Source organism: Aplidium turbinatum, chromosome 2, assembly GCF_918807975.1.
Source record: "Aplidium turbinatum chromosome 2, kaAplTurb1.1, whole genome shotgun sequence".
Taxonomy (NCBI): Eukaryota; Metazoa; Chordata; class Ascidiacea; order Aplousobranchia; family Polyclinidae; genus Aplidium; species Aplidium turbinatum.
The window spans coordinates 18,971,458-18,986,114 of record NC_137473.1 but is presented as its reverse complement, the minus strand read 5'-3'; the positions used below and the strand labels follow the sequence as shown (position 1 = coordinate 18,986,114).

The 14,657-nt window shown below is 36.8% G+C and overlaps 1 protein-coding gene across 1 annotated transcript; it reads right to left on the bottom strand.

Moving 5' to 3' along the window:
* Positions 1-1,747: 1,747 nt before the first annotated feature.
* LOC145788400 (homer protein homolog 1-like) lies at positions 1,748-14,439 on the bottom strand. The gene is made up of 8 exons (XM_082600168.1): positions 14,328-14,439; positions 13,404-13,560; positions 12,849-13,006; positions 11,339-11,438; positions 10,579-10,691; positions 6,802-6,958; positions 2,656-2,844; positions 1,748-2,497 (listed from the first exon to the last, which is right to left on the bottom strand). The coding sequence occupies exons 1-8, from the start codon at positions 14,330-14,332 to the stop codon at positions 2,318-2,320; spliced, it is 1,059 nt and encodes a 352-aa protein (XP_082456294.1). The 5' UTR covers positions 14,333-14,439; the 3' UTR covers positions 1,748-2,317.
* Between the last annotated feature and the right edge of the window lie 218 nt (positions 14,440-14,657).

Sequence of the window (14,657 nt, the reverse complement as noted above, 5' to 3'; positions counted from 1 at the left end):
TTGCAAAATGAAGCCTGGCGTGAAGTCAAAAGAACATTTTGAAAGGTAACTGAAACTGTGAAAGATTTATTTTACAACTAAGATCTTTGCCAAAACGAAATTGTTTTTTACTTTATAAAAAAGAAGCCTATTAAACTACACTACAATACTGAAAACTAATACGAAGAAACTACGAAAAGCTCATCATGTATCGTTGCTGTGCTGCTAAAGTCTACACCAATATGTCTTGGTTAATGATGATCGGAATTGACTAAAGTCGGTTATGCCGCGTGAAGCTTAACAATGAAGCATTTGATTAGCAGGAATTAAAGAAAGCAGTGTCAATGTTTCAGTATTCTTGATCTTGTAGGCAAAAACACGAACCGGATTCGATGAGACAGTGAAGGTTACATTTTCAAGCTTTGTTTTAAACACATCAGTTGCCAATAGTGTTAGCTGTAGCATCATCATCATCATCATAATCCATCGTCGGTTTGTTCCCCACTAGTGGGGGTGGCCGATTGTTTCCGCGCAGCAATTGTTTTAATCCCTTTTCTCCATTTCATCAATGCAATGCAAATTGATAAGAACACAATGACAAAAATAAAGAAAAAATTGAAGTCTCCACCTGACGTCATCACTTAAATAGTTCAGTCGGAGCTAAATAGGGATTTCAATTACAAATGTAGCTTTCCCAGCAGAACAAAAACGTTAAATTGATGTTATGTGACGATAAACATACGTTACATTCGCGATGTTGAAAATACAGTATATATTGGAGAAAACAAAGTTTATTTTCATAACTTCAAACTCATCAAAGTCTCCCAGACAGCAAATCAGTCATTTTTTACATTGATTCAACGTGTGCAGACGTAAAATAAATGTAAAAAATGACATATTTTCTGTCTGGATATGAACAATATCATTTGAACTAGGTAGCTTTTGGTAGAATGACATCTTTGATTGACTTGTCAAACAATAGGTAAGATACACGCATTTTGTTATATAAAAATGTGAAAAGTATTAATAAGGTAAATGCAAGTCAAACTAGATTTTTCACATAATAAGTAAAACTACAACAAACAATAAATGAGCTCGTTGACGTACGAGCAAACATACAATCTTGCAAGAGAAACAATTGAACTCAGTCATCCGCATTGCAAAGGTTGGAAACTCAACTTATTTAAAATCAAAGTTATTATAGACAGTGACGTAACAAATTTGTTAATATATTGTTCTGTAGCAAATAGTGTAAAATAAGGAACAACTTCACAAAATTAACATTTTGATAATAACCAATACAACAACGAACTTCTGTCGATAGCACCATTTATTTGTTTCTCACTGGAAATCATGAATGCTTCTGCTTTGTTTGTTATTTAGTCAATTCTGAAAGCTATAAAGCGCACAATAAAGTTATAAAAATTGAAAGTCAACTAAAAAAACCAAATTTGAAGAGGGCCGGTGACTTGACGAATAAAATGTCAATGAAGAAATCAAAATCCATGCTTGATGTTACGCTAGTATTTTTTACACCATGAAACAGGAGTTATAAAAAATAAATGTTGACCTGCTTGGTAAAACAAATCGGTTCAAAGTGCACTGAACTCAAAAGCAGAGTTGAACTCTACTCACTGGTACAAGCCTAGCCCAAACACTGTTTAAAAAGCGCGTTCAAAACCAGCAATACCACAAGGGCAATTAATGATCACAGAAAGTGATCCAGTTCTTTTCGATCGCAACAAAGCAGCGGCGAAAAATCGGACACAGCAATCACAAAGTGCAAATGACGTAAGTGCCGACTTGGAAGCAGCACCAACAGAAGCATTGATAAAAATAAATGAATGTAAATGTTTCAGCAGCAACAAACACCTCTATTCCACCATGGTTGAACTACACGTGCAGCAGCGGTCGGATTGCTAAAAATGGTCTAAATTGAGACACATTGAAATTGTCTTGACCAGAGGAAAAGAGCGAGCTACTGCCGAGGTAAAAATAAGCTTTTCATGCTTTCAGCGACTCGCAGTAGTGCAAACTGCATAAAAAAATACTTTACAAAACATCTGCTTTGGATATTCGTATGAAGAAATACACATAATCAAGACTGAACAACTTTAGGACAAGTGGCTAAGCAGTTGATACAATTGGTAGGAAAAGTAAATGCGGATATCCACAGCCTTGGAGATACATCCGGATAATTAACGTCTGAATGCTTACAACAGACAACGCAAATATCTGTAATATTTTACATCAACATAACAGAAGTATACCTCATCCCAAGATAATAATAACCTCCTTTTTAAGACATTGTAACGGCATAGAAGTTAGTTTCTCAATCTTATATGTTTTCTTGAAACTTCTGCGTGACTTCCGTCATATCGGTCAGGTAACTGGTTAGTTGCGCACAGCATTCTAGTGCCATTGTGTGCTTCGCTTTCTTCTCTTCCAACAATTCATCAATTTTTTCATGAAGCTCATCGACACATTGTCGAAGATATTGATTTTCATCCAACGATTTCTAAAGAACGCTCAAGATGTATTTTTAAATTGGAAAAAAAAAAGTTTAAATTTATGAAGTTTTACACAGGTTTGTTTTGGCCTTTTTAAGCTAGCGTCAAAAGCAGGCAAGTTTGGGTAAAACTCGCTTCGTGTTGCTCACACATAGTTTAACCTCACCTTGATCGCACTCGCGCATTCGTTGTGTTGCTTTTCAACAACACTAAGAACACCAACTCGCTGCTGCAGCATGTTGCATTCCTGACACTTCTCGCGATATTCCTGCTTCAAAACTTCCATCTGTTTCAACATTTTATTCAGTTCATCGCTCGAAGCAGTCGCTCTTAACTTTTCTTCTAGATCTTTTACCTGGGACAGAACAAGGTTAGTTGTTGCGTCTAAGACAACAAATCAATCGCTTTTTTACACTTATTCAACGTCTGCAGACGATTGATTTGATATCTGGGGTGAAGCAAGTTACTCCAGCTACGGGGTTTCAGTCAGAACTCAATGCTTCAGTCAAGTCGCCACAGCCGCCATTAAATAGTCTTTATTCCAGCCCACATTAAATATTTTCAATGAAGTGTTTTCAAATATTTATGTTGAAGGTGAACACGAAGATTGGCATAATGGCGCCCCGTCCACTTAATTTACACTTTTATTAACTGGCAGACCTCTACACTCCCGGCGGCCATAGCCACCGAGAAGTTGTTAAACGGCTTACGAAACTAATGCGCCGGTTGGCCATGTTTGGTTGCCAGCTTCCACAACATTTCTCAGCTTCAGTTGGCATTTCAAACTTTTCTCTCCACTCGCGTTTGTGCGTGGAACTTTTTTCTCTTCAATCGAATTCGCTTTTTTTTTACAAACAAGGCAAAGTCTGTGGAGAAGGAGAGATCTTCCTGGCGTCAGCACTACCTGACTACTCACTATAGAACAGCAAACATTGTGTTTCGCTAACCATACCGGTGTAGCCTCTAAACTAGCCATCAAGACTTTTCCCAAAAACATGTGTCAAAACGCTGTTCTAGACTATAGTGAGTAGTCACGGAATGGCCCGTTTCGATGAGTTCCCTATTCGGTGAGAGCCTTTTTCGGTGAGAGCCCTATTCGGTGATTTCTTTTTAAATTATCGGGTCCCGTAGCCTAATTATCATTGTCGTTTTAGGGTTAGGGGTTAAGGGTTAGGGGGTTACGGGTTAGGGTCTTATTTCAACGTTTAGCGACGTTAAAACGATGTAAAAGCGGCAATGATAATTAGGCTACGGTACCCGATAATTTTCAAACAAATTTTCAAAAAATCACCGAATAGGGAACTCTCCGAAAAAGGCTCTCACCAAAAAGGCTCTCACCGAATAGTAGCAGACCCGAGTAGTCAGGTAGTGCTGACGCCAGAAAGATCGCTCTTTCTCAACTGTGCATATCCTTGGCGACAGTTAGTTTAGTTATTTTCTTTCCACAAAGGAAAGGATTCAATTGACTGACAAACGCAGCGGTTGAGAACTATGTGGCATGAATTAGTGGTGCGATACTGATGAGCCCAGCCTCATGGGCGAAACACGTGTCTATCGCTGCTACACTCGACTGCCGAGAAACACAAGGCAAAGTTTCTCACACGCCGACCACGCGACCAGAAATATTGCTGATAAAAGTTTCGCAAAAAGTCTGAGCGTTGACCTATAAAGATTTGTAAACTAGCGTTAAATCTACTTCGTAAGCAGTGCATTTCAATACAACTGCAAATATCTTTCAGGGCCTTGTTTGCGTTGTTCTTACCTGAATGAACGCAAAACACGATGTTAACGCATTTTTAAAAACAAGAATTTTTAACGGATTTTTCATTTTGGCTGCGGGGCGCGAGAATTTAGCCACCGGGAAGACGCTCTGGTAAGCTATGCTTGGTCGCCGGAAAAATAAAGGAGCTTAGACGCCTGTACTGGGCATAAACAGAAATATGACAAGCATTCATCAATTAGCCAAGATGAAGATGGGTGTATTGCTTATTAGATATTTCACTGAAACACAGATACCATATTTTATAGGGTGTTTCAAAATTTCACCACTTTTAAATTTCAAAACGAGTACCTTTTTTTCTGATGGAGTTTTGGCCGCTGATTACGAATCTGGCATTATTTTTTCATTATGACGTCATCTTGAGGGTGCCCCACGCGATTTTTCATGATTTTTCGCGTTTTTTCAATATCTTGAAAACTACTTGGGCTAGACGTATGGAATTTGTATCAAATGATGCAGAATATACGATTTCCTATCTATACTTACGAGAGTTTAAAGTCGTATCTGCTTCAGAAAAAAAGTAATTTGAGAAAAACACCTTTTTATTGTTTTTATATCCATATCGATAATCTTCGAGCTATATGACAATTACAATTTTGATTTTCGATTTTTTAGACGACATGAGTGAAATATATTTCATTAACATGAAATAAGCATTCCAATGTGTGGATGCCTCGACCATGCCGTTCCATGAAGAAATCGGCCAGGCACTTATTTATACCAGATTTTTTCCCTGTGTTTAATGCAGTAGTATCTGACATAACTGAATATATTTTACTTAAAGTATCCTCACAAATTTGCTCGGTAACACAGTTAAAAATGGTCTGAGAAGTTACCGAAATTCCTTCCAAAAAAGTTTTCACAGCTATAACTTTTTCACACTTGACTCCTGTATCCACAAATTGTCCCAAAAAGATGTACCTGTCCATTTTGTTTATGATTATTCCATCATAGCATAATTGAATTGCTTTAGCATGTTTCAGCTCTTACTCACATTGATTTAAAGCTTCAAGTCGACACTGCTCGCGCTTTCGAAGTACAGTTGTTGGCGAAGCAGAAATATTTTTTTCTCCAACAGTTGATCGCTGCAGATCGGATTGTTGGCGAATCGACACTAAACGACGGTCTGCTTTAACACAGTCACTGGTACTGATCGAAAATGAACGTTTTTTAAGGTAAGCTTTTCCTCCTGCAAGATGCTTGGGAGCAGGTTGGTAATCCAGGTCGAAATAGGTTGACGTGTCCCTAACATTATCACTCGTCTCTGCTTCCAAAACATCATCGTTGCTCTCATTAGAATTTATATTTAAATCGAACTGGCGCGGTCTCAACGAATTGAACAAAACTTTAGAATTGGATAGGCCTCCGTTTATTGTAGCTCTTAATTTACTGGATGTGGGGTTCTCAATATCATCTTCCGCCGTGGTGCGTCGCTTGAGCTTGATTACACTCTGCAGCTTGTGTATATTAAACAGTGCATCTTTGGATAAAGATAAAATCATTCTTCTAACGGATCTTTGATCTTTCAGAAACATAATTTCTTTTTCTGGAACTCTGTGGTCAAAACTGCAACTACAAATCAGCTTACCTTTATACGTTTGAAATATATCTGGTATTTCACACCGGCACTTGGTTATATCAAAGAGCTGGTCGAGCCAGCCATCGCTGATTGAAATAAGTTTCAATTTCTTGGCACGTTTTCTTGCCACAGCAAGCTTGTGAATAAGTTGCTTTAGTTTTGTATGGATACTTCTCAACTCGATAGCAGGCAAGCTGGCTCTTCCCCACAATTGAACTGTCATTCATAACTACATCTTTGATATCATTGAATCCTGGAGTTTTCTTCAAAAATTTAGTGTCTGTATCCATTAAAAGCTGCTGAATATAATGATAGTGCTCTATAACTTCTCCACACGTTGGTAATGTATTTCCAAGTAACTTTTTCGAGACTATCAGAGACTTAACCTCAACAGATCTCAACCATGCCATATCCCTGCTTATACTGCATTTAAAACTGACCAACTAAATTCAAATTGGAAATTGTTTTTATCCCTTAAGACCCGTATTGTCAACAAACAATTATCATCGTTGATTTACAAACAATTACCATTGTTATTACCAATTACCGAATTGACGTCACAATGTATTGTCATATAGCTCGAAGATTATAGATATGGAATGGATGTAAAAACAATAAAAAAGTGTTTTTCTCAAATAACTTTTTTTCTGAAGCAGATACGACTTTAAACACTCTTAAGTAGAGATAGGAAATTGTATATTCTGCATCATTTGATACAAATTCCATACGTCTAGTCCAAGTAGTTTTCGAGATATTGAAAAAACGCGAAAAATCGCGTGGGGCACCCTCAAGATGACGTCATAATGAAAAAATAATGCCAGATTCGTAATCAGCGGCCAAAACTCCATCAGAAAAAAAGGTACTCGTTTTGAAATTTAAAAGTGGTGAAATTTTGAAACACCCTAATATTTTATCATATCAAAATAAGTTAGGCCTAGTTGGTTAGCACTTACTTTTTTTTTTAAACTTTCGTTTTCATCTTTGAACGCGTTGGACTGTTTGCACAGTTCATTACCACTTGCCATGGAATCTTGTAGTGCTGTGGTCAGTTGTTTGTTCGTATTCTTGGCAGCAACTATCTCCGCTTCTTTCTTTTTTAAACTTGTAGTGCTAAGTGCAAATAATTTCAAGTCAATTAGAAATTCTTGTTCGATATCCACGGATGGATGAGCATCACTGAGTTACAATAGCTTAGCAAGCGAACCAGTTCTCTTTTGCAAAGTCTGCAGACGTTGAATCAATGAAAAAAAGGCTAGATTGTAGGGTAAGTGAGGATCGGGGAATGCAAATGAGAAAGCGAGAAAAGGCTTAATGGCCGACGGTTTATTCTTTCCTTCAATGAACCGCATTTTTTGCAGCTAACAAATTATGTTTGATTAACAGTGAGATTCAATTGAGATGATGTTGTGCTTAGTGACATAACAACAAGCGGGTGGGCTTGTCAGGGAAGAGAACATAAAATGGCTATTCCAGTTTAAAAAAACAACAAAATCTTTAACTTTCCGCCAGGGCCAAGAAAAATGTTCAATTTCGCATTGTTTGCTGCAGTGCAGGGTTGTCAGTTTGGAATAATTGATTCCAGATCTGGAATCAAAACGAACTGTCTAGTAGGGAAAAAAAATGTCTGGAATCTGGAATAATTTTTAGAAGCAAATTGGGATTGTTTAGACAAGTCTAGATTGTTTCGGTAATTGTCTTTTTTTTCATTGCATTTAGTAGCTGCAACGCGTGCGGGTAACTTTCTGCACTAGTTCCGTCTCTTTGTTTGAAACTTTGTTGCTAAATTGCACGTTCTCTGGCGCGAACGCCTGTCTGTGAGAAATGTGACGCAACCCAGTTAGCTGACAGGACTTTCCGCACACTAACACTGGGTTATATTTCCATGTATGTTAAGTTTACTAGTTTTAATCTGTTATGTTTTGAGGTTGTTACACCGTAGTTATTGTTAAGTACGGTATTTATTGATTTTCATATTTTGTTGCATCGAAGAAGTTAGATAAGAAGTTCAAAAATCCAAGAGTAGCCTACATGAAGTTTATTGTAGGAAGAATATGGCTCTACGCAGTGGCGTATCCTGGTGGGTTGAGCAAGGCATTGAAGGGAAACAATAAAACTCGAGGAGGGTAATAACGTGCCGAAGGTAGCCTACGCGTATTCTAGGGGGGTCCGAGGTCATGCCCCCCGGAAAATTTTTGCAAAATTACATTCAAATAATGGATTATAGTGCTTTCTGGAAACACTTTTAGGGTAATATTCGTATGAAATTTATTAGCAGATAAACAGCTATTAACTTACAGGTAGCTCTTACACGAACGGGCAAAAACTGGGCAAGGTTTCTCAGCAGGAGGCAACCCTACGTACATTTTTCAAGAATTCTAATGATACAAAGAAAAAACAGTTGCTCTTTAACTTACTGTGTTCATTTGTTAGGATACATCGTTTAACACTGCTAATCATTTGACAAACTTTTTCAACAAGTACGCAGGCACAGATATAAAAATGGGGCGAACAAAGGCGACAAACTTCATAAAAAGAATGTGCTGGCACCATCTTATCGCAGGGATATTTTCATTTCAACAGGAAGATTCTTGCCACTACTTGTATATTTACAACGTACACTGCGTATTTAATGATATTTTGTTCTAGACTTAAAATGAAATGTCTAGAATAAATTTTAGAATAATTAGAATCAAACTGACATGCAATCTGGAAGGGAAGGCTACAACTAATCTGACAACCCTGCAGTGCAGTGCAGAACAAATGGTTAACACCAAAATTTCACCAAAATACTTAAGGGTATTTCTAAATACCCATTATCAGGCATTGTCAGTGTTGCCGGATGTTTTAACTGAAAATAGTATTTATTCGATTCGAAATAACAGAAAATCAAAGGAATCAAGAATATCAAAACTTGCAATTGCTAAAAATTTCCCGCAACTGGGAAGCAAGACTAGCTCAAATGGCGGGAAAAACTCGAGGATCTGGCAATCCTTGAAAGTTGTCAGGCATTGTCAGGAATCAGCAGACATTTTGAAGGGTTGTCGGACCATAATCTTAACCCTAACCCGTAATAGTAACCCAAACCGTAATCCTTAAAATTATTCCGATGGGAACTAGCAACCCTGACAGGCTGACAATGCCCGGCAAACGCGACAATGAGTATTTAGAGATACCGCCAAAATAACACCCAGTTCCGTCAACTACATCTACAAGGCATGGCGCTGAAAATAAATTCATTTAAGTTTCGGAACACTGACAAACACATATTTTCTTCGCCACTGTTGGCGTTAAATAACATGATGTACGACATTGTACGTTCTTCTGGTGCAAACTAAGCTGAACTATCACAAGACGTAGAGTGAACAGAAAGTCCTACGACTTTTATTCATTTTATGATTAAACTTATTGAATGTCACTTATATGCCTTTTTAATATGTTAAATATTTTGCTAACCTCTTCAAAATTTAGGTCTAATATGAGCCAAAGAGAAGCCTTCGTTCAGTTTCATCGAGCGGGGAAAACCAACTCTGAGATCATTATTAAGCTCTTAAAACTTGCAAAATCCACTGTTTACCATGTTGTGAATAGATTTAAGGAACTTCGTACATCTGAAGATCATCATAGGAGTGGAAGACCTCGCACTGCTCGAACAAAGAAAGTAGTTAAGCCTGCCCAAGAGAGGGTGAGGAGAAACCCAAACAGATCCATCCGTCAAATGGCCAAAGACATGAATGTGAGCAACACTTCAATGAGAATCATTGTCGGAAAGGATCTCCAGTTGTTTCCTTACACGATAAGAAAACGGCAGTTCCTTACACGTCTCCAAAAGAAAAAGAAACTTGAAAGAGCACAGATTCTCAGAGAACTGAAGGCAGGCATGGCAAAAGATCACTTTTTCAGACAAAAAACTCTTCACAATTGAAGCTCAGTTCAATAATCAGAATGATAGAATTTATGCAAAGTGTTCAGCAGATATTAAAGATTCTGTGAGAACAGTTTACGACCGTCTTCTGTCATGGTGTGGACCGCCATCTCCAAAACTTAGAAGTCTCCTCTGATTTTCGTTGAGGAAGTTAAAATCAATTCAGATCGCTACATCAACGATAGTTTGGTTCCTTGCCTTGAAGATTCTAGAGCAAGGAAATGTGGCCTCCCTCATTGCTTGATTTCAATCCCATGAACTTTTGTGTATGGTCGTTATGGGAGACAAAGGCTTGTTCCGTTACTCACCCAAGTGTTGATGCGTTGAAGCAATCACTCCTGCGGAAATGGGCTACAACACCCAGGATGAGTTACGTGCCTCAGTCGAAAACTTCCCACAAATAATTGAAAAAGTTAACCAAGTGAAGGGCGACCACATTGATAAATAATTAATAAATAAAGAAATTTCTTCCTAGTATTGTAAGCTCACATTATGATACCTTTTTGATAAAATTTTATTTATTTTCTATTGATAAATCGTTTATAAGCTGGTCCAAGGACTTTTTTTTCACCCTGTAGGCTATAAGGTGATATTTTGCTTTTACTTTATGTCTTTAAATAGCAATAAGAGCAACGCATATTTGCGATGAATGAACACTCCATACAAGCACATGCTAATACAAAACGGAAACTGCATTTTGTGACATAACGACAAACCTGAACCGCTAAGTTTGATACTCAATTGGGCAGTATAAGATACTAAATGTTGATTTTGGCTTTTGTTAAGTTTTATTCATAAACTATCCTACCCTTGAGCAAGACTTTGCTTTAGCTTTTCATTCTGAATTTGCAGTTGTTTAAAAGAAACTTCTAGAGTCGTGTCGTCCGAACAAGCATCACCATTCTGGCGATTGGAAGAACTCTGCAAACGAATGAACCAAATTACAAGTAAAACTTCACCTTTGTTAACAAGTTCAAATACAATACCAGAGTTCGGCGCTTAGTCGAAAATGTTCTTCAATCAATCTTCTTTGTCAGCAGGACACCAGAAGACTTTCTTCATGCAGCGATGAGACGCAGAAAGCGACAACAATGGTCAGATAATCACAGCATGATCATTGATCATTACGGTATTATAAAAGCAATCGCTTACATGATTTGACGTTACTTTGACGCACCAGAAGTAATCTTTTTTTCATAAATAATTCATTTCAACATCTGTCTTTAAATGGCATCAGAGTTATTGACTGATGAAAATCATTGGTCTTGCTTCTTTGAAATTTTCTCTTTGTCAGTCCACACATCGGTGGCACAGAAAATGAACAAATCACTGACAATGCTTTGTCAATCACAATAATGGAATTTTGCAAACCAGCCCCAGACAGCAAAATCCACCATTTTCCGCTGATTCAACGTCTCCAGACGTTGAATTAATGTAACAGTGACGGATTTTTCTGTATGGTTTTGTCCATGCAGCATGAGTTTGAATCGTAATGAACTGACACGCTGAACTCGAACATCGTAAGTTTAATGGATTAACTTAAATTAAACACTGGGTAAAGTTACAACCTCAGATTTATTAATTCCTTTGGTTCTTTCAGAATCAGTGTCAGTGATTCCATTATTTGGTTTCTCAGCAAGTGCTTGTTGCAAGTTCTTTGCTTTGTCTCTGGAAAGCATATAATGAAAACTTACTTTTGTGCAAAGTCTACGAAAGAAAGCAAAAGCACTTGATAGTGTACAACTGTACATAGTACATTAATTAAAAATATGCAAAAAAAAAACAACAGTTGAAGATGAAAGTTCAATCCACGTTGAAGAAGTGACAACCTCAGAGTATAGGCTAGTCAATTAGATCGTTGGTGAAAATCTCAATGTCATAATTGAATCACTGGTTGTTAAAATCCTCGAGCCGTATGCTTTAACAACAATACATGGTTGAAAATATGAAGCCTTTTTTGGTTCAATAGGTTAAGAAGTAGCCTAATATGTTTGAAAATGAAGCTACTACTACTACTACTACAGTATCATAGTCGTTGATGAACTAGATGTTCAGTTTGATGTATCATAGTTAACTAGGCCGAATACTTGGGTGGGTGGACTGATTGATTTATTTTGTTGTGCAATATCATAACAGCAAAATCATTAAAATGATGCAGCACGCTTAACGAATCCTTCCCCAGGGAACGGTATATATAGGTTCAAGAGGAAACGCTATTAGGAAAACTGGTGAATGAAAATCATCAGGTGAAATTTACTTATGAGAAACTAAGTTGCTAAAGCATGATCACCATGTTCATGTATGCAAAGCTCTTGGTTTTACATTAAAATCTTTCCCCGATGCCAGCATTTCCAAATGCTCTTTAGTTTTTCAGCACAAGTGCTAAAATCTAGTTCAAAAGTTGCACGGTGATTGGTGACGGTAGCACATTTTCAAATGTAATTCGAAATGGGTAGCATTTACATATTATATACCAATTTTTTGGGATATAACACTAATTGTAATTGAATAAGCTGCATCTTTGTGCTGTTTGGTTGCCAGGTTGATGCTTAACTTGACTGTTGCACAACATGTAAATTGACAGGTCTTTTTGAAAACAAATTTTCTATATGCTTTAAAAAAAGTTATTTTAAAGCAGTATATATGTTTAATTTGGACATGCTTGTTGGTTATAGTTTACCAACATCAACACTGTGTACCGTACTTATTATTACTTGAGCGTTTGAAATGCTTTTAAGTGACTTCTGAGGCAAATAGAATGCATTGCTATAATATGAAAACATACCATACGTGCAACCATATAAGCCAAAAACGAATATTTTAGTACAAAATTAAAAAATAATCAATTTTCAAGACAAACCATTGTACCAAAATGAGGGGTAGCTGTGAGCTCTTGGGAAGCAAGTTCACCCAAAAAGCTGTTAAAATGTTTTACTGAGTAGTTTGATAAGTTTTCATACTGTATAAACCTCAAATAAGTAAATTTCAGAACTTTTTTTGGCTTAAAATTCTTATTCAATATCAAATACACATTCAAAATGAAAACTTGAGACTTTGACATACAGTATGGTATGGTACCTAATAGTATCAAATTGTTCAGCAAAAGTATTAAGCAGTGCATCAGTAGCAAATCCCAGCCCATAGACAGTATTGGCTTGTACATCCACCCACTGGCCAAACTTAGCTGATGTCTTCATAAACTGCATTTCATCAGTTACAGTGCTGTTGATAATAGCCTGATGAAAATAGAGTGAAGTTGCATCATTAATGACATATATAAAAAGGTCAATCAAAGCTTAGGTTTGTTATTAATATTTTAATGCACAACAGCTAACTGAAATTCAAAGATATAAATAAAGCTGTTTGGCAATTAGAAATGTTATGCAAAAGTTGATATGCTGTATCTGCATAAATTTTAGATGCACATGTGTGCAAGTGCAATGTTATTACAATTTGAAATGGTTCTGATACAAATACATTCCAATAATGCTACATCTAGGTCCACATAAGCATATATATATACTATGCTTCACATTTTGTAGAGGAAAGGAAAACAATAAGCAAGAAAAATGTATCATACAGTATATATCTGGTTAAGTACAAAAATTGCGGCCACAAGAATTCACAACAAACCTTTGAGCCTTCGACGCAAATTATTCTGTAAGTTTTTCTAGAAGAGTCAAAAAAGAAATTGACTTGAGCAGATGATTGGCTGGTGGCGATCCATGATTTCTTGGACACTGGATCAATGTTGAAGACATGAGCATTGCTTGTGAAAATAGGGATCTCCCTAGAAAAATGAAAATTAATACCGTACCGGCATTCAAAATACAGAGTATATACATAATTTTAATTGTGGTTTTTGAAGTAGCTGGGTAAGGGATTAATCTTTAGCGTCTTTATCCTTGGACTGACAAAGCTTTTGGTAGGTTATACAGACTGATAGTACTAGTATCGCATACTTGTAACATAGGCTTTTGACGCAGGGCCGGTTACCAAGATTTGGCAGAGTGAAGTTTTCTGATTGCTGTTGAAGTGTTATCCAAAATATAAAATGGAAAACTAGGTGTCGCTGAATGGAGAGAACCCTGAAATGAAATGCTCAAGCGCACACTCTTAGAGGCGAACCGATGCTGCATGATCTTGAGTCGAGCGCTTTACTAGCCTGCTGAGCTACTACTAAACATCAGTATCGCCTGTCTCTAGCTACTGACAGGCATGTGTCTCACAATCCTTTCAATATTGAATTGTACCATTCCATGACAAGCATCAGAGTAAGGTTGTAATGTAACTTATAAATAGATATATGAGAATCTCTTCTGCTTATGCACAAGGTTTAAAATTATTTCAAAAGTCACAGTACCGTAGTTCTAACTTTTATAGGCTAGCCTACTGCAATTTAGCTAAAGGATCAGTGAAAGTTTGAAAATTTTAGCTTGTTTATACTTTACACCCCTACTGTACATAAATGTTATACTCTTAGCTTGTTTTATAGTAAATACAGCACAAAAAATTTAAAATAGTTTTTCACATTTAATGAAAGTAACATGAGCTTACCCCATGCTCAGTAATCACTTCCAACAATTTCCTGAATTTCAAATCAAGACAATCTTTCATCACAAGACATACGTAATACAATTTCATACAGTGCTGCTTTTGTTAGCAATTATTCTGTGCAAAAAGGTTTTTATAATTAGGATTTTTTTAGGCTAGTGCTTGTGTTATTGCAGACCATATCTATCGTCAGCCAGCATGTGCAAATATACAAATTTGATATCAAATGTACAATTCCTTCCCTGGTGAAAGTGACTTGTGACGTTCTTTCTACATTATAGGTTTAAATATCTACAAGCCAAAAATTGTAAGCCATCCAAGCAACACTCCAAA

Coding starts and splice junctions, on each gene's coding strand:
- LOC145788400 (XM_082600168.1), bottom strand. Junction 2,845..6,801: donor ACGAAAGTTTAAAAAAAAAA/GTAAGTGCTAAC, acceptor GTTCTGTCCCAG/GTAAAAGATCTAGAAGAAAA. Junction 2,498..2,655: donor AATGCGCGAGTGCGATCAAG/GTGAGGTTAAAC, acceptor AGCGTTCTTTAG/AAATCGTTGGATGAAAATCA.